The sequence below is a fragment of the Bufo bufo genome, chromosome 4 (genome assembly GCF_905171765.1).
Source record: "Bufo bufo chromosome 4, aBufBuf1.1, whole genome shotgun sequence".
In the NCBI taxonomy this organism is placed as follows: domain Eukaryota; kingdom Metazoa; phylum Chordata; class Amphibia; order Anura; family Bufonidae; genus Bufo; species Bufo bufo.
In genome coordinates this window covers 555,290,789-555,309,853 of record NC_053392.1, presented here as the reverse complement: position 1 = coordinate 555,309,853, position 19,065 = coordinate 555,290,789, and the positions used below count along the sequence as shown (strand labels likewise).

General features: G+C 43.1%; 1 protein-coding gene across 1 annotated transcript in view; it reads left to right on the top strand.

The window, feature by feature from the left end:
• The window catches only part of EHBP1 (EH domain binding protein 1), a 411,889-nt gene that overhangs the window by 120,115 nt on the left and 272,709 nt on the right, over nt 1-19,065 (top strand). The window contains 1 exon segment of the mRNA XM_040430136.1: nt 18,695-18,876. Coding sequence (XP_040286070.1) covers nt 18,695-18,876 — 182 coding nt within the window.

The window sequence follows — 19,065 nt, the reverse complement described above, 5'->3', positions numbered from 1 at the left end:
TTGCAACTCTGCCCTATTGACCTCAATGGAGCTGACCTTTAATACCAGACACAACCCATGGACAGGGGTGGTGCTGTTTTTAGAAGAAAGCAGACATATTTTTGTAATCCTGGACAACCTCTTTAAAGAGGCACAGTCTCTTAATAAATTTGGTGCATCTATGCCTGCCTATACACAAAGAAGGAGATAAAAAGTCCCAAGACAAACAAGCAGGATGAAATATTGATGCTATTACCCCAACCTTCTGACGGTAGTCGGTTTTTCCATAAGAGGGGGGAAAAGGAAGTGAAGGGGACAGGGAAGAAAGAGGAAAGAGTATTTTCAGATCAGAGTTCCATATCAGATCCTCAAATCAGGAGCTCAAATCAAACCGCCATATCAGGACCTCAGATCAGATCTCCATGTCAGACCCCGTATCTGGCCTTAAAATAAATAAATGAACTTATCTGCTACGCCGCTACTCTGCAGGTCCGGCAGTCTCTCCTGCAGTCACCGCTCCCTGGTCTTTTCCAGCCCGCACTCCACTGTGACCTACCTGTGTACAGCGTCAGGTCATAGTGCATGCTATGTCCTGACGCTGTACGCAGTTGAGGCCCCAGGGAGGAAGACCAGGTAGGGGTGAGTACAGATGCAGCGCCTCACTCCCTGCACCTAACTGCATACTATTGAGTGTGTCTTATAGAGCGAAAAATACTGTGATTGATTTATTATTATTTTTTTTTTAAGTCACTCCATGTATTCTACTTCCTGTCCTGGCTCCTATCCTCTTTGGATATTTATTACAGCAAGCAGCCTCTATCTATATTTAAGAGTTTTATCTTTGTATATAATTTTCATTGATATAGTACTGCCGAAATGAAAAAGAAAAACGGCCAAAAATTATGAAAAAAATTACATTTTCAATTAATAAGTAAAAAAAAAAAATATTAATTCTGATGGAAGTTTGACTTTAACAGAAACTCTGTAAGCTGCCATATGTATAATGATTAACATTAAAGCACTTCTCTCATCTTGCCGTTTCTGCTGTGCAATGGGACTAAGCGCTGGACCTAGCTGGCTGGGCATACAGAAACAGCCAAGTGGGCCAACTCTCCCCTGTTTCAGTAACTCCCATTGTACTGAACTCCCTATGTAAACATCATGGCAGAACAAGCTGCACTGCTTCCATAACTCCGTTATTGCTTCATAACGCCGATATGTTCTGTTACGCTGTTTACACGGTTTCAGTACAATGGGAGTTACTGAAATGGAGAAAGCCGGCCCACACCGCTATTGCCTTAAGTCCGCCCACCTGGTCCGTGGAAGCAGCCAGATAGGACAACCCCTTTAATCATCTTGGTTATATTACTGAGAATGAATAGTTTGGGCTGAAGAAAATATCTTCCATTGGACATAGTGATTTCTGTACTTCCTTTGGTCCAAATGGTCTTACTTCTATAAGATTCCCAAAGTGTAATATAATTTCTTTCTATATATATATTTTTTTTTACAAGATGTTTATCCACTTTTATTAGAAATGGGTAAGTGTTACACTTCTGTAAGTCCCAGCATTCTTTACCAGTTGAGTCGCAGCTGCGCTGCGTTTTAGATGCCAGCAAAAAAAATAAAATGCATGTGGTTTTTGTAACAACATACCTGCTGATATGGTTCTTTTCCTTCCAACAAAGGGAAAAAAAGCCAATCACACACAGCCAAATTGAATTCTATTTACAAAATTGAACTACATTAACGTACCATAGTTTCCGCGTTATAAGATGCACTTTATCCCCCTAAATGTTGGAGGAACATGTCAGTGCGTCTTATGGGGCGAATACTAGTGAGCGCTTTCATTATGGAAGATCTCACTAGCATGTAGGAGTCGCTGGGAGTGAAGCTCTATGAGCATTGTACTCACCTCTACCTGACTTTCTCCAGGTTGCTCTGCAGTGTCCTGACTGTGTACAGTGTCAGGACATAGTGAGCATACTATGTACGCTGTCAGGTCAATATGCAGCGTGGCTCGGAGAAGGAGCGCAACTGCAGAAGAGACTGCCGGACCTGGAGAGTAGCGGTGAACCAGGAGAGGTAAGTTAATTTACTTATTGTATATCTCATGGGCATCTGATCTGAGGTCTGACATAGGGGTCTGATCTAATATGGGGTTCTGATCGGAGGTATGACGTGGGGGTCTGATCTGAGGTTTGATATGGGGGTCTGATCTGAGGTTTGATATGGGGGTCTGATCTGAAGTTTTCAAAAAATAGAAAAAAAAGGAGCGTAAATAGGAGAATGAAGTAGGTATTTATAATAAGGAAAATGGTGGGGGTGAAAAAAAAAATGGGGGTGAAGAATAGGGAATGAAGAACGGGGTCACTGGGTGGACTGGAAGGAGGAGGGGGGGGGGAGGTTTAGGATGGATGAGGAAGAGGAGACAGAAGTGGAAAAGGAGGCGCCAGGGAATTCCAAAGTCTTGGACAGTGAAAACAGACAGAGTAGTAAGGCTGCTCACACTAAAATAGAACTCATGTTCGAGCGGCCTGACTAGTAGGCCGTGGCAAGTGATAGAGACAAAGAAAAAAACCAGTGGAGCGCCAAGTAATGAGCAGTGATGTGGAAAGTTCTGCGGTGAATTGACGACTTATAGAGACCTTTCTTTAGTACACACGACACCAGTTCTGCGTTTTAGCGTTTTTTAGGGCTAGGATAGGAGTTCCATTATAGCAATTTTTCTTAAAATCGTATATAACTAAAGTGCCGAAATGGAAATATAATCAGTGCAATATTACACTTTGATAGAGAGCATACATACATATGTACAGTCATATGTTTTTACTCAAGATATGCAAGATAAAGCTCAAGACACTTGACGCCAAAACCCCCTCTTGCCGAGGTCGCCTGTAGAATGTTGGATCTGGATGTGGTCCTGTAAATAGATGACCCGGTGGATGCCAAACGTTATCCAAGGTATCCTTTATTGAATAAGCTTGACGCGTTTCAGGTTGTAGAAAGACCCCTTCCTCAGAAGCATATACAGTCAAACACATAATGGCCTCATTTTATAGGTAAGTATACACAGGGAGGGCGCTCCACGTGTTTGACCCCCCACCCCATTATGATGGTGGGGGATCTGTGGATGGCATTATGATGGTGGGGGGGGATCTGTGGAAGGCATTATGATGGTGGGGGGGATCTGTGGATGGCATTATTATGGTGGGGGGGATCTGTGGATGGCATTATGATGGTGGGGGGGGATCTGTGAATGGAATTATGATGGTGGGGGGGGATCTGTGGATGGCATGATGGTGGGGAGGATCTGTGGATGGCATTATGATGGTGGGGGGATCTGTGAATGGCATTATGTTGGGGGGATCTGTGGATGGCATTATGATGGTGGGGGGGATTTGTGGATGGCATTATGATGAGGGGGGCGGGTCTGTGGATGGCATTATGATGGGGGGGGGGGTCTGTGGATGGCATTATGATGGGGGGGGGGGTCTGTGGATGGGACTGTTATGGGGGGATCTGTGGATGACACATATAGCGGTGTCATCCACAGATCCACTACCCCATAACAGTGCCATCCACAGATCCCCCCCACCATCATAATGCCATCCACAGATCCACCCCCACCATCATAATGCCATCCACAGATCCCCCACATAACAGTGCCATCCACAGATCCCCCACATAACAGTGCCATCCACAGATCCCCCACATAACAGTGCCATCCACAGATCCCCCACATAACAGTTCCATCCACAAATCCCCCACCCCATAACAGTGCATCATCCACAGATCCCCCATAATAGTGTCATGCACAGACCGCCATTAGTTCAAACCCACCAAAAGCACACCTTTTGGTTAAAAAAATGTTTTTTTCTTATTTTCCTCCTCAAAAACCTATGTGCGTCTTATGGGCCGGTGCGTCTTATAGGGCGGAAAATACGGTAGTTTTATTTTTACGTCTTTTAATTTTATGGATATAGAGGCCTCTCACATATGCCTTCATGGCATCCCATACCGTCCCTACAGCCGCTGACCCTATATTAGTTCTGAAAAATTCCAGTATGTGCTCTGTCAGGGGGTCTTCCTCATCCAACAGTTGTATCCAAAATGGATTAAGTTTCCATAGCGTAGAAGCACAACGCCCACTACCTCTTTCAAATTGTATTCTATGTGAATAGGTTAATGATCTGAGAGGCTGCGCAGTAGGTATTCTATGACCGAGGTATAAGACGATGCTTCTAGGGACCCAATAAGCAAATCCATTCTGGACAGGGAATTATGAAACCTAGAAAAGCAGGAGTACTGCCGTTCCTGGGGGAATCTGATTCTCCATAGATCGTACAGGTCCAGTTCTCTGAATTGTTGTGCCAATGAGGTCTCCGCAGCATCTGCTGGAATATGAGACGGCGGAAACTTATCCACTAAGGGATTCAGATATTTGTTAAACTCACCCACCATTAGAATTGGCACCTGTGGGCCCTGAGATATCCATGTCATTACCTCCTTTATTACTCTGCTGGAATATGGTGGTGGAATGTATATGGCAATCAGGAAGAAGTGCACCCTATAAATAGAGCAGTGTAGGCAGACATATCAGTGACATTCAAAGGGGACAGCTCTATGGACTAGGATACTAACCCCCCATAGCGTGTGTAGAAAAGGTGGAATGGAAAGCCTGCGCGATCCATGGTTTGTGAAGCAGCCTATGGGATTGTCAAGGCAAATGCGTTTCAGTGAGGCATATTATAGCTGGCTGATACTTTTGAACGGCCAGAAAAACTGCTTGGCGTTTAGTAGGATCTCCCAGGCATCTAACATTCCACGCTATAATGTGGGTTTTATCCGCCATCATTCAGAGGGAGATATAAAAGGAGAGGAGATCGAGTCGCCCAAATAAGGCCTCTACCAGACAGTATAAGAACAATTGCATGTACCATCTCTCTGCAGGTCTTATCCCTTAATAAACCATGAACATAATATTCCCAACGAGCAGAACTTTTGGTAGTCCCCGAACAGGACATGAGGCACAGAAAAAGTTCCTGTAACCCGCAACATAGAAAGCAATAACACATCGGCATTCGCGGACTAGATATAGAAAATATAGCTCAATAATAGAGATCCGAGCAGCAATAAAACAGCATAACAAATGGCTTTTTGTACAGTTAGCTCTTGGTTGTCCAGCAGCACAAGTATGCCTGCTAAAGTTATTGTTGTAAAATAGCACCAGATTTATTCGCAGAAGCTCTGTGGCGTCCCGAGGAAAATAAGCACTTAGCAAACCGGAAACATTATACTTATCCGCCCGTCCCCAGAGTCATCCAGATTTTCCTCAGTATAGTCCCCGACGTGACATCTCCGGGCCTTCGATCAGTTGTTTCCGTTTGTTTCGGAGGAAAGACTTCCCGTTTGTTCAATCCAGCGGGTGGCATCTTCCTGGAATTCGAAGAAATGTGTCTTTACCTTAAATACTACCCGCAGCTTTGAGGGATAAAGCATGGAGTACTGTACATTCTGAGAGCGTAGACGCCTTTTGACATCCAGGAATCGTGTACGGCGCCTCTGCACCTCCGCTGAGAAGTCAGGAAAAATAAAGACTGTATTTCCATCGATAGATGATCCCTTGCTTTGCGGAGAATGGTATCTCTGTCTTGAAAATGTAAAATCTTCATTAGCATTGGTCTGGGAGGGCCCCCTGGTGGTGGTTGGCGGAACGGTACTCTGTGTGCCCTCTCTATAGCAAAAAAGGGAGATAGAGAGTCCTTTCCAAAATTCCTTCTGAAACAATCCTCAAAGAACTGGAACTGGACTGTACTTTTCTGTGATTGGACTTTTATCGTTCATGTATTTCTGTATTTCTGTACCCCTCAAGAAAATGCCCCTATGAGCAATATGCTTCTAATGTGTCCATATACGATATGATTGACATCTCCATGAGTGACACTCTCGCCTGTCCCAAGTCCCATCGTGATATAGGGGATCCTATGACGGCCCCCTTCCCCTTTTTCTCTGATGTCATTTTTATTTTTATTTAGTTTTTTATAATTCTTTTATTTAATGCAATTAGTCACACTTGCGCTTCACGGCGGGACGCGGAAGTACCAGACCCGCATTTAATGACATATTTTTATTCCCATTTATTTTTTCATATTTAGATTTATATGATCCCCTCTTGTGCCTCCGTGGATATAGAGCTAATCCTCTGTATACCCACCAACATTTATGCTGATTTTTATGATTTAAGTTTTCCTCTATGGAAATTATTGTTGTACCGCAGACATTATGCGTTCCACTTGTGGAACGCATATCCAGTTTCTATGTTCATGTGACCGGAAGCACACTCGCGATACAGAGTACCCAACAGAAATTTAGGTCGTATCGCAGACATTATGCGTTCCACTAGTGGAACGCATATTCGGTTTTCATGGTCATGTGACCGGAAGCACATTCCCGGTACGGAGCTACGAACCACAAAGCTTGTTTGTATGTATGTATATATGAATACCCCTACTTGCACAAATATGTATTTATTAATTTTAGTTTAATATTCACCCTAATAACAATCATAGTAAGAATAGACCCGGACCTTACTTCACAGATCCCCCCCCCCCCCCCCCACCATCATAATGCCATCCACAGATCCCCCCCACCATAATAATGCCATCCACAGATCCCCCCAACCATCATAATGCCATCCACAGATCCCCCCCCCACCATCATAATGCCATCCACAGATCCCCCACCATCATAATGGGGTGGGGGGTCAAACACGTGGAGCGCCCTCCCTGTGTATACTTACCTATAAAATGAGGCCATTATGTGTTTGACTGTAAATGCTCCTGAGGAAGGGGTCTTTCTACACCCCGAAACGAGTCGAGCTTATTCAATAAAGGAAACCTTGGATAACGTTTGGAGTCCACCGGGTCATCTATTTACAGGACCACAAGGGGATCCAACCTTCTACAGGCGACCTCGGCGAGGGGGGGTTTTGCCGTCAAGTGTCTTTTATCTTGCGAACCCCCACCCTGGCGAAGTGAGCAAAAACATACGACTGTACATATGTTTGTTTGTATGTATGCTCTCTATCAAAGTGTAATATTGCGCTTATTATATTTCCATTTCGGCAGTTTAGTTTTATATGTTTTTAAGAAAAATTGCTATAATGGCACTCCTATCCTATCCCTAAAAAACGCTAAAACGTGGAACTGGTGTCGTGTGTACTAAAGAAAGGTCTCTATAAGTCGTCAATTCACCGTAGAACTTTCCACATCACTGCTCATTACTTGGCGCTCCACTGGTTTTCTCTTTTTCTTGATCTGAGGTTTGATATGGGGGTCTGATCTGAGGTTTGATATGGGGGTCTGATCTGAGGTTTGATGACGATTGAGGGTCTACTGTAGATTGGGGGTCTGTTCTAAGGTCTAATGAAAAATATTATTTTCTTATTTCCCCCCTCTAAAACGTAGGTGTGTCTTATCATCAGGTGCGTCTTATAAAGCGAAAAATATGGTAATTTAAGTCTGCAGTTTGTTTTCCCTTTACTGGAACAAAACGCATCATAACTGCAGGTACAGTGGAGGAAATAATTATTTGACCCCTCACTGATTTTGTAAGTTTGTCCAATGACAAAGAAATGAAAAGTCTCAGAACAGTATCATTTCAATGGTAGGTTTATTGTAACAGTGGCAGATAGCACATCAAAAGGAAAATCGAAAAAATAACTTTAAATAAAAGATAGCAACTGATTTGCATTTCATTGAGTGAAATAAGTATTTGAACCCCTACCAACCATTAAGAGTTCTGGCTCCCACAGAGTGGTTAGACACTTCTACTCAATTAGTCACCCTCATTAAGGACACCTGTCTTAACTAGTCACCTGTATAAAAGACACCTGTCCACAGAATCAATCAATCAAGCAGACTCCAAACTCTCCAACATGGGAAAGACCAAAGAGCTGTCCAAGGATGTCAGAGACAAAATTGTAGACCTGCACAAGGCTGGAATGGGCTACAAAACCATTAGCAAGAAGCTGGGAGAGAAGGTGACAACTGTTGGTGCGATTGTTCGAAAATGGAAGGAGCACAAAATGACCATCAATCGACCTCGCTCTGGGGCTCCACGCAAGATCTCACCTCGTGGGGTGTCAATGGTTCTGAGAAAGGTGAAAAAGCATCCTAGAACTACACGGGAGGAGTTAGTTAATGACCTCAAATTAGCAGGGACCACAGTCACCAAGAAAACCATTGGAAACACATTACACCGCAATGGATTAAAATCCTGCAGGGCTCGCAAGGTCCCCCTGCTCAGGAAGGCACATGTGCAGGCCCGTCTGAAGTTTGCCAATGAACACCTGAATGATTCAGAGAGTGACTGGGAGAAGGTGCTGTGGTCTGATGAGACCAAAATAGAGCTCTTTGGCATTAACTCAACTCGCTGTGTTTGGAGGAAGAAAAATGCTGCCTATGACCCCCAAAACACCGTCCCCACCGTCAAGCATGGGGGTGGAAACATTTTGCTTTGGGGGTGTTTTTCTGCTAAGGGCACAGAACAACTTATTCGCATAAAACGGGAAAATGGACGGAGCCATGTATCGTGAAATCCTGAGTGACAACCTCCTTCCCTCTGCCAGGAAACTGAAAATGGGTCGTGGATGGGTGTTCCAGCACGACAATGACCCAAAAAATACAGCAAAGGCAACAAAGGAGTGGCTCAAGAAGAAGCACATTAAGGTCATGGAGTGGCCTAGTCAGTCTCCGGACCTTAATCCAATCGAAAACCTATGGAGGGAGCTCAAGCTCAGAGTTGCACAGAGACAGCCTCGAAACCTTAGGGATTTAGAGATGATCTGCAAAGAGGAGTGGACCAACATTCCTCCTAAAATGTGCGCAAACTTGGTCATCAATTACAAGAAACGTTTGACCTCTGTGCTTGCAAACAAGGGTTTTTCCACCAAGTATTAAGTCTTTTTTTGTTAGAGGGTTCAAATACTTATTTCACTCAATGAAATGCAAATCAGTTGCTATCTTTTATTTAAAGTTATTTTTTCGATTTTCCTTTTGATGTGCTATCTGCCACTGTTACAATAAACCTACCATTGAAATGATACTGTTCTGAGACTTTTCATTTCTTTGTCATTGGACAAACTTACAAAATCAGTGAGGGGTCAAATAATTATTTCCTCCACTGTATGTTGCATCCAGAATGCAGCACAGCGGCAACATGTGGCAGCGCTCTGAGCCTCACCTGACTAATGTATGTGTTATTTGCAAAATGTGTGTTGCAAGCTCCTATTTAAAAAAAAAAAAAAAGTCATGGCATGAGGTAGTGCGGGTCAGGACTTGTCTTCTTTCAGGGTAATTGAGTTGTCATCTAAACATGTTGAGTAACACCTTTCGCCTCGATTTCCAGTGAGCGTGTGAACTGCAGCCTTGTTTAACGTATTGTTCAAGTTAATTGCTCCTTCGGATGACTCAATTTATGGTCTAGTGAATTCTGTTCCCTTGGTTTAAAGTAAGGCTGCGTTCACATATGTGCTGTGAACTCCGGCGGAGGAACGGACTGCCAGAGTTCACTGTATCCTGCATATATGCCAGCTTTCGGCCGGAAAAAAAATACTACTCGCAGCATTTTTTGTCCGTCTGAAAGCCGGCATAGATGGTGTAAAGCTGCCGGATCCCATTACAGTGGATGTGTATCCGGCAGTGCACGGTGGTAACTGGCTACTGTTCTGCCGGACTTCACACTTCGTGGTGTCCATTTGTCGCAGATCGTTTCCTCACTTATAGCTTTGAGGTTTGGAATTTTTGGCCACCAAACACGCCCAGAGTTACGAAGCTTCACGTAGAGATGAGAGAGATCCAGTTGTACCAGTTGTGCCCAGGGCAGTAATTAATGCAGCTGACGTACATTGATGCGTTGGTCTTCTATACTCTTCATGGGCTTGCCAAATGCCAGTGTGACCTTATTAATGACATTCGCCCTTCTTGGGCGATCTACGCACGGGTTTCCTTGGCTGCTGTGCAGGGCATGCCTAGTCCTATGCCCTGGCACTGACATTTTAATAAATAAGGTGTGGTACATACAGTATACATGTCTTCATAGCTTGCCTTTGGAGAAGTGGAAAATCTAATTTGGCTTGAAGCTGTGAAATGTCAAATATCAAAAAACATGTTAATGTGTGATTTATTTTTATTAGTTTTTTCTCCTTGTGATACTATGCGATTTATATCACTTGACCTGTGAAGCTCACCTCTCCTTGACCTCAGGTGTACCGCTCCCTGACCTTACATAGCCAGAGCGCCCAATAGACTGTCACTCCATGTAGGTCCTTAAAGGGAACCTGTCACCAGGATTTTATGTATAGAGCTGAGGACATGGGCACGTCCGCAATACTCAGTCCCCATAGCTCTGTGTGCTTTTATTGTGTATAAAAACCAATTTGATACATATGCAAATTAACCTGAGATGAGTCAGAGCTTGAAAATATGACTCTTCTCTGGTCACACAAGTAAGATGTGACTCTTTTATGTTAATTTGCATTTGTATCAATAAAAGCACACAGAGCTATGGGGACTGGATATTGCGGATGTGCTAGTGGCCATCTAGCAACCCATGTCCTCAGCTCTATACCCAAAATACCGGTGACAGGTTCCCTTTAAAGGCGACGTCGACAGTAGGAGCAGCCGGGGTGCCCCACAGTGGCAGGCTCTTCTCTTTTTTGCACAAATTGAACTCTTCACCTTGCATTAATATGTGAGCTAGTGACAGACTTGTAAAACTGGTTTAAGATCCTATTAAGGGCTTACGTTCGAGAACCGCTTCCTTCACCTCCATGTGAGTGGTCATATTACATAACCAGCCAATCAATGGAGAGACTTTATTATAATATGGGGACTTCTGTTTTATTTGCATAAAGGTCCTGCAGAAATCTGGTGTTGCGTATATATTCTCTTGCAATTGCTTGAGAAAGAACTTGTTAAAGGGGACCTCTATCTGTGGCATTTTATAATATGCCATGCATTTCTGCCACAGGGACACTCACCTATTGGGAATACAGGGACCAGTCGCGCATATTCCTGATTGCCGGGCTTTGTATTCTCCGTACGGTACACTACTTTGGAGAGGTTTCTGCCTGTGTGCAGCCCTCCCTAGTGTAGTCTATGGGATTTCTAGAAAAAGCCATGTAAACTGAGCCTGGCTTTTTCTGTAACTTCCATAGACGTCAATGGAGATCGCAGCACACAAAAGCATCCACATCTCCATTGCAGAATGTGGTAGCTGGAAATCCACACAAGGAGGTGGGAGCTGCACACATCTACTGTTTATGGCATATGATGAACATGCCGTTACTTCCTAAGATGGGAATCCGACTTTAATCAAGTAAAGTTAGGGAAAGGGAATCTGTCACCATTGACCGACCTATCCACCTGTTTGCATAGACACATAACTGTGGTTCACCTGATTAAAACACAGTTTTTCTTTTGTTGATCCGAGGCTCCATTCCCAAGTTACAATACTTTTTCTTAATATGCAAATGAGGGCTTTGGTGCAATTAAGGGTGTCACCATTGCTCTTGTTGCACCCTAATTCCACTCCTTTTTGTGGCCGGCCCCTCCCAGTCTGCTTTGATTGACAAGGCCAGGCAGTAGCAGAGCAGCGAGGGAGGGGCTGGCCTCAGAGAGAAGTAGAGCTTGGGTGCAACCAGAGCAATGGTGACACCCTCATTGCCCAAACACTTAGGTGGTCATTTCTTAAGACCGGCGTTTTAGATGCTGGTCTTAACCCCTTAAGGACCGGGCCATTTTTCACCTTAAAGGGAACCTGTCACCAGGATTTTGTGTATAGAGCTGAGGACATGGGTTGCTAGATGGCCGCTAGCACATCCGCAATACCCAGTCCCCATAGCTCTGTGTGCTTTTATTGTGTCAAAAAAAACCGATTTGATACATATGCAAATTAACCTGAGATGAGTCCTGTAGGTGAGATGAGTCAGGGACAGGACTCATCTCAGGTTAATTTGCATATGTATCAAATCGTTTTTTTTTTACACAATAAAAGCACACAGAGCTATGGGGACTGGATATTGCGGACGTGCTAGCGGCCATCTAGCAACCCATGTCCTCAGCTCTATACACAAAATCCCGGTGACAGGTTCCCTTTAAAGGGGTTATCCCACTTAGCATTTTCATACTTACCTGCTGCCAGCGCGCCGTTCACTTCCTGGATTCTGGCTGGGGGCGGGCTTCATGTTGATTGAAGTCTTCTCCCGGCCGGGCGCTGGACTGAACGCGCACGCCGCCGCGCATGCGCCATGGTGACCAGCTCTGTACTATTCTGGCCAGGAAAAAGTCACCATCGCGCATGCACGGCGGCGTGCGCGTTCAGGACAGCGAGCGGCCAGGCCGGGAGAAAAGAAGGAGTCTTCTGCGCAAGTGCAGCCATCGGGATTCCAGGGAAGAGCCGTGGCCGTAACCAGGGGAGACCGAATGACAACAATGAGGTAAGTGGGGATGAATTTTCTCCTAAACGGTAGGAATGGTTTAATCAAATATATTTACAAAAATGATCACTGTCAAATCATTAACAGATTTAACAGTGATCATTATGATGGGATAACCCCTTTAAGGACCGGACTGATTTTTGCAAATCTGACATGTCACTTTGTGTGGTAATAACTTTTAAACTCTTTTACTTATCCAGGCCATTCTGAGATTGTTTTCTCGTCACATATTGTACTTCATGACACTGGTAAAATGGAGTAAAAAAAATTTGCTAATTTCCAAGTTTCAATTTCTCTACTTCTATAATACATAGTAATACCTCCAAAAATAGTTATTAATTTACATTCCCCATATGTTTAGTTCATGTTTGGATCATTTTGGGAATGCCATTTTATTTTTTGGGGACATTACAAGGCTTAGAAGTTTAGAGGCAACTCTCCAAAACCCACTTTTTAAGGACCAGTTCAGGTCTGAAGTCACTTTGTGAGGCTTACATAATAGAAACCACCCAAAAATGACCCCATTTTAGAAACTACACCCCTCAAGGTATTCAAACCAGATTTTACAAACATTGTTAACCCTTTAGGTGTTCCACAAAAATTAATGGAAAATGGAGAGGACATTTCAGAATTTCACTTTTTTTCTTTTTTTGGTAGATTTTCCATTTTAGTCAATTTTTTACAGTAACAAAGCAAGGGTTAACAGCCAAACCAAACTCAATATTTATTGCCCTGATTCTGTAGTTTACAGAAACACCCCATATGTGGCTGTAAACTGCTGTATGGGCACACTGCAGGGTTCAAAAGGCAAGGACCGCTATATGGCTTTTGGAGGGCAGATTTCGCTGGAATAATTTTCAGGTGCCATGTCACATTTGAAGACACCCTGAGGTACCCCTACAGTGGAAAACCCCAAGTAGTGACCCCATTTTGGAAACTACACCCCCCAAGGAATTTTTCCAGGCATGTAGTGAGTACTTTGACCCAACAAGCGATTCATAGAATTTAGAAATAATTGGCTGTGAAAGCGAAAATTTTTATTTTTTACAAGAAAATGTCTCTTTAGGCCCACATTATTTATTTTCACGAGGGGTAACAGAGTAAATTACACCCACAATTTGTCACCCATTCTCTCCTGAATATGGCAACACTTCATATGTGGCCGTAAACTGCTGTATGGGCACACTGTAAAGTTCAGTGTACTGATAAGCAACAGCTTATGTATTCAGTATCCTACAAATTTTTTATATACAGTACAGAGCAAAAGTTTGGACACACCTTCTCATTCAAAGAATTTTCTTTATTTTCATGACTATGAAGGCATCAAAACTATGAATGAACACATGTGGAATTATATACGTAACAAACAAGTGTGAAACAACTGAAAATATGTCATATTCTAGGTTCTTCAAAGTAGCCACCTTTTGCTTTGATTACTGCTTTGCACATTCTTGGCATTCTCTTGATGAGCTTCAAGAGGTAGTCCCCTGAAATGGTCTTCCAACAGTCTTGAAGGAGTTCCCAGAGATGCTTAGCCCTTGTTGGCCCTTTTGCCTTCACTCTGCGGTCCAGCTCACCACAAACCATCTCGATTGGGTTCAGGTCCGGTGACTGTGGAGGCCAGGTCATCTGGCGCCGCACCCCATCACTCTCCTTCATGGTCAAATAGCCCTTACTTTCAAAGTTTTCCCAATTTTTCGGCTGACTGACTGACCTTCATTTTTTAAAGTAATGATGGCCACTCGTTTTTCTTTACTTAGCTGCTTTTTTCTTGCCATAATACAAATTCTAACAGTCTATTCAGTAGGACTATCAGCTGTGTATCCACCTGACTTCTCCTCAACGCAACTGATGGTCCCAACCCCATTTATAAGGCAAGAAATCCCACTTATTAAACCTGACAGGGCACACCTGTGAAGTGAAAACCATTTCAGGGGACTACCTCTTGAAGCTCATCAAGAGAATGCCAAGAGTGTGCAAAGCAGTAATCAAAGCAAAAGGTGGCTACTTTGAAGAACCTAGAATATTACATATTTTCAGTTGTTTCACACTTGTTTGTTATGTATATAATTCCACATGTGTTAATTCATAGTTTTGATGCCTTCATAGTCATGAAAATAAAGAAAACTCTTTGAATGAGAAGGTGTGTCCAAACTTTTGGTCTGTACTGTATATATCTACATCTGCACTTTATATGGTAGGCCATAGTCGCCAAATATAGCAGCTAAAAGAAGCCAGGGTCTCAAATTATATTAAAGAAATATGTTGTATAATATATGTCCTCACATTGCAGAGGCTCTGAGCTACCAGAACATACAAAGTTCTAGTCCCCTTTTAGAAAACAACACCCGTCAAGGTATTCATCTAGGGGTGTAATGAGAATTTTTTGCTTTGTTATGGGTTTTATTAGAATGCCAATTGAAATGTGGAGAAAAGGGAAATTAGAATTTTTACCAGCATACAGTTTCAAGGGGGTGTTTTATAAAATGATCAAAGGGGGTTTAGTTAAAAGTCAACAGAGGTGTGGTAGATTCTAAAACAATCTTTTATGCAAAGACCCGGCTTTGAGGGGCACGTCTCACAATGATGAATTGTGTCTTTCCTGATTCCATTTCTGGAGCATACCCGACACCTTTTTTGTGGCCTTCTCCGTGTCTCTGTGGGGGGAACTACCCCATAGAAATGCTGTCCTCGTATTATTCTGCTCTCACTTCCTGTGGCCCTGCTCCCTTCCCCTTCCTGTTCCCCAAATAAAAAGTTCTTTATTACTTTTTCTTGACAGTGCAGGAATTTTCCTCTGTTTCCTGCACTTCTGTATATTACAAAAGCATTATAGAGGGCAATTTGCGTCAGATGCAATGCCAATTTGTTATACCATGCCCGAGTTTTGTGGAGGGCAGTGTATGGTTGCAGTACCTGGTCTGACAGATCCACCCCTCCCATAAACTTATTATAGTCCTGGATGCACACAGGTTTAGGGACTGATTCTGTGGATCCATGAACTGGAACAGGGGTGGATCTGTCAGCATGTATGGTAGTAAGTTCAAAGACGTCACGCTTGTCTTTGTACTTAACAAGCATCATGTTATCACTAAAAACTGCCCTGCTTTCCCTCACTCTTATTCTTTGGTCTATAAAATTTGTGGGCAGATGTTTTTGGTTTCGTCTGATAGTTCCGCATGCAACAGTGTCTCTGGAAAACAGGCATTTCAGTAGTGGGACACTTGTGTACAAGTTGTACCCTTGACCTAGCAGGGGGTGAATCAAGTCCCATACTATTTCTCCTGCTATTCCAATGAGAGGGGGGCACTCTGGGGGTTCAATTTTTGAATCTTTTCCCTCGTAAACTCTAAATTTATGTGTATAGCCACTTTGGCTTTCACATAGTTTGTAGATTTTGATGCCATATCTGGCTCGTTTGTTGGGCAGGTATTGGCGAAAATGCAGTCTGCCCTTGAAGTGCACAAGGGATTCATCAATGGACAGATGCTTTTGGAGGGGGGGGGGGGTAGACCTGGGCAAACTTGAGATTATAATGATCTATAATGGGCCGAATTTTGTATAAACTATCGTATCCAGGATCATAAGGGGGTGGACAATCTGCATTATTGTTATAATGTAGAAATTTCAGGAGACTTTCAAATCGGGTCCTGGACATAATGGTGCGGTATATTGGCGTGTGATGTAAAAGGTCATTACTCCAATATGACCGTAGTGATTGTTTTTTAAATTATCCCCATATTAAGTATTAGACCCCAAAAAAATTTCATTTCCAAACGGGTCGTGGGAGTCCACTGAAATTAATTGAATCACTAATTGAAAGGGAGCATGTTCAAAATAATAGCAGTGTGGAGTTCAATGAGAGAGGTCATTCATTCTTTGAAAAACAGGTGGCAATTATTGCCCTTATTTAAGGAAGGAAGGCAGCAAATGTTGTACATGCTGGTTACAGTGCATTTCTCGCTGAAATTCTGAGGAAAATGGGTCTTTCCAGACATTGTTCAGAAGAACAGCGTACCTTGATTAAAAAGTTGATTGGAGAGGGTAAAATATCTAAAGAAAACCTGAAAGACGTGGAAGAAAGCGGAAAACTACCATTCAAATGGATAGAAGAATAGCAAAAATGGCAAGGACAGACCACAATTAGCTCCAGGAAGATCAAAGAAGGTCTAAAGTTACCTGTGAGTACTGTTACAATTAGAAGACGCCTATGTGAAGCCAAGCTATCTGCAAGAAGTCCCCGCAAAGTCCAGCTGTTGAAAAAAAGACATGTGCTGAAGAGGTTACAATTTGCCAAATCACATTGACGGCCTAAAGAGACATTTTGTGGACTGAGTAAAGTAAGATTGTTCTTTTTGGGTCTAGTGGCCGGAGACAGTTTGTCAGACGACCCCCAAACACTGAATTCAAGCCACCGTACACTGTGAAGACAGTGAAGCATGGTGGCGCAAGCAACATGATATGGGGATGTTTCTCATACTAAGGTGTTGGGCCTATTTATCGCATACCAGGATCATGGATCAGTTTGAATACATCAGAATACTCGAAGAGGTCATGCTGTCTTATGCTAAAGAGGAAATGCCCTTGAAATGGGTAATCCAACAAGACAACGACCCCAAACACACCAGTAAACGTGCATCATCTTGGTTCCAGACCTACGAGATTGACGTTATGGAGTGGCCAGCCCAATCCCCGGATCTTAATCCAATAGAAAACTTGTGGGGTGACGTCAAAAATGCAGTTTCTGAGGCAAAACCAAGAAATAGAGAAGAACTGTGGAATGTAGTCCAATCCATCCTGGGCTGGAATACCTGTTCACAGGGGCCAGAAGTTGGTTGACTCCATGCAACACAGATGTAGAGCAGTTCTCAGAAACAGAGGTTATACAACTAAATATTAGTTAAGTCATTCAAAGGAAGCAAAATCATTTTTCAGTTTATATAGTGAATGTTTGAGTTTGTAAAGAAGAATACAAACACTGCTATTTTTTTTGAACAGTCTAATATTCACTTTTCTTCAATTTTATTAGAGGAACAACACAAATTTGATATTTTTTTTCATGTTTTGATTTGGAAGGCTGAACGGAGGCGAACTGATGCATTCTGAGCGGATCCTTATCCATTCAGAATGCATTGGGCTGAACTGATCTGTTTTGGGTCCGCTTGTGAGAACCTTGAAACGGATCTCACAGGTGGACCCAGAAACGGCAGTGTGAAAGTAGCCTTACTGGGTCTGATTCGAGGTTGGATGCAATAAATGAGACACAAGAGTGAACGTATAAAAAAAGATATATTATATAGTGTAGACAATTGATATTACAGTATTATTGATGAGTATATATGGAGTTACAGTGGAGAAAAAAGAAATAAATATTACATAGAGAGAGACTTATACACACAATAATTATAATTACTAGAAATTTCCAGGATACACTATAATACTACTTTAACTCAACGTTAAAATTCCTTACAGTTTATAGGTACCACACATGGGCCCCCAATCCTTATCTCTCCTCTGCCCTCTCCAGTCCTCTCTTCCTCCCAGCCTCCTCCTCCTCTAGCTTTCCCTCCAGCCCCCCCAAAGCATGGATCTTTTATGCTAGGTCTACACAACGAAATTAGTTGCACGACATTTTGTTGCACCAATGTCACGCGACTATTTTTATAATGATAGTCTATGGTGTCGCACTGCGACATGCTGCGACTGCGACTCGACGGTCGCAAAAAATCCATTCGAGATGGATTTTTCTGCGACTGACGCAGTCGCAGCATGTTGCATGTCGCACTGCGACACCATAGACTATCATTATAAAAATGTCACGCAACAAATGTTGCAGTGTAGTTGTGCCCTATCTATGTCGCGTGTAGACCTAGCCTTATTCCTAGCCCCTAGCCTGATGTCGGACCCCCACCGATCTGATATGGATGACCTATCCTGATAGTGCTCTGCTGATTAGCTGTTCTGGCAGCAACTGTTCATTTTACCTGCACTGCCACCACAGGCAAAGTGTAGCATTGCATGGTGTCCATTGGACTCATTGTACTTTCATGACTCATTGAGCTATGATAAATGTTTTTTTGCTATAAAACAGCATCTTGTGAGCCTCCAGTGCCTGTCTTTTTGGTTTCGTGGTCCTGTATTAATTTATTAGACAGCCTTTGGGGCATAAGTTAGTGTATTTGGTGAATTTCTCTCTTCTACTTCTGCCTGTAGGAATCTCCTTCTGGTCGTCGGAAAGCTCTTGCAACCAGCAACATCAACATGAAGCAATACGCGAGCCCGATGCCTACCCAAACCGATGTCAAGCTGAAATTCAAACCCCTATCCAAGAAGGTTGTGTCCGCCACTCTGCAGTTCTCCTTATCTTGCATTTTCCTCCGAGAGGGCAAAGCTACGTAAGTCTTCTTCCATTGCTGGGTTGTTGTTTTTTTTCTTCCTTTTTTATGCTATTTTGAATGTGTAATATGGAGGCTGCCGTGGTAGGAACGATGGGAGAACTGGCTGTGTTAATCGGAGGTATTTTGTGGATGCGGATTGTTCCGTAGACGTTGCGGAGCGCCAGCTGTTAGGACATTTAATGGAAT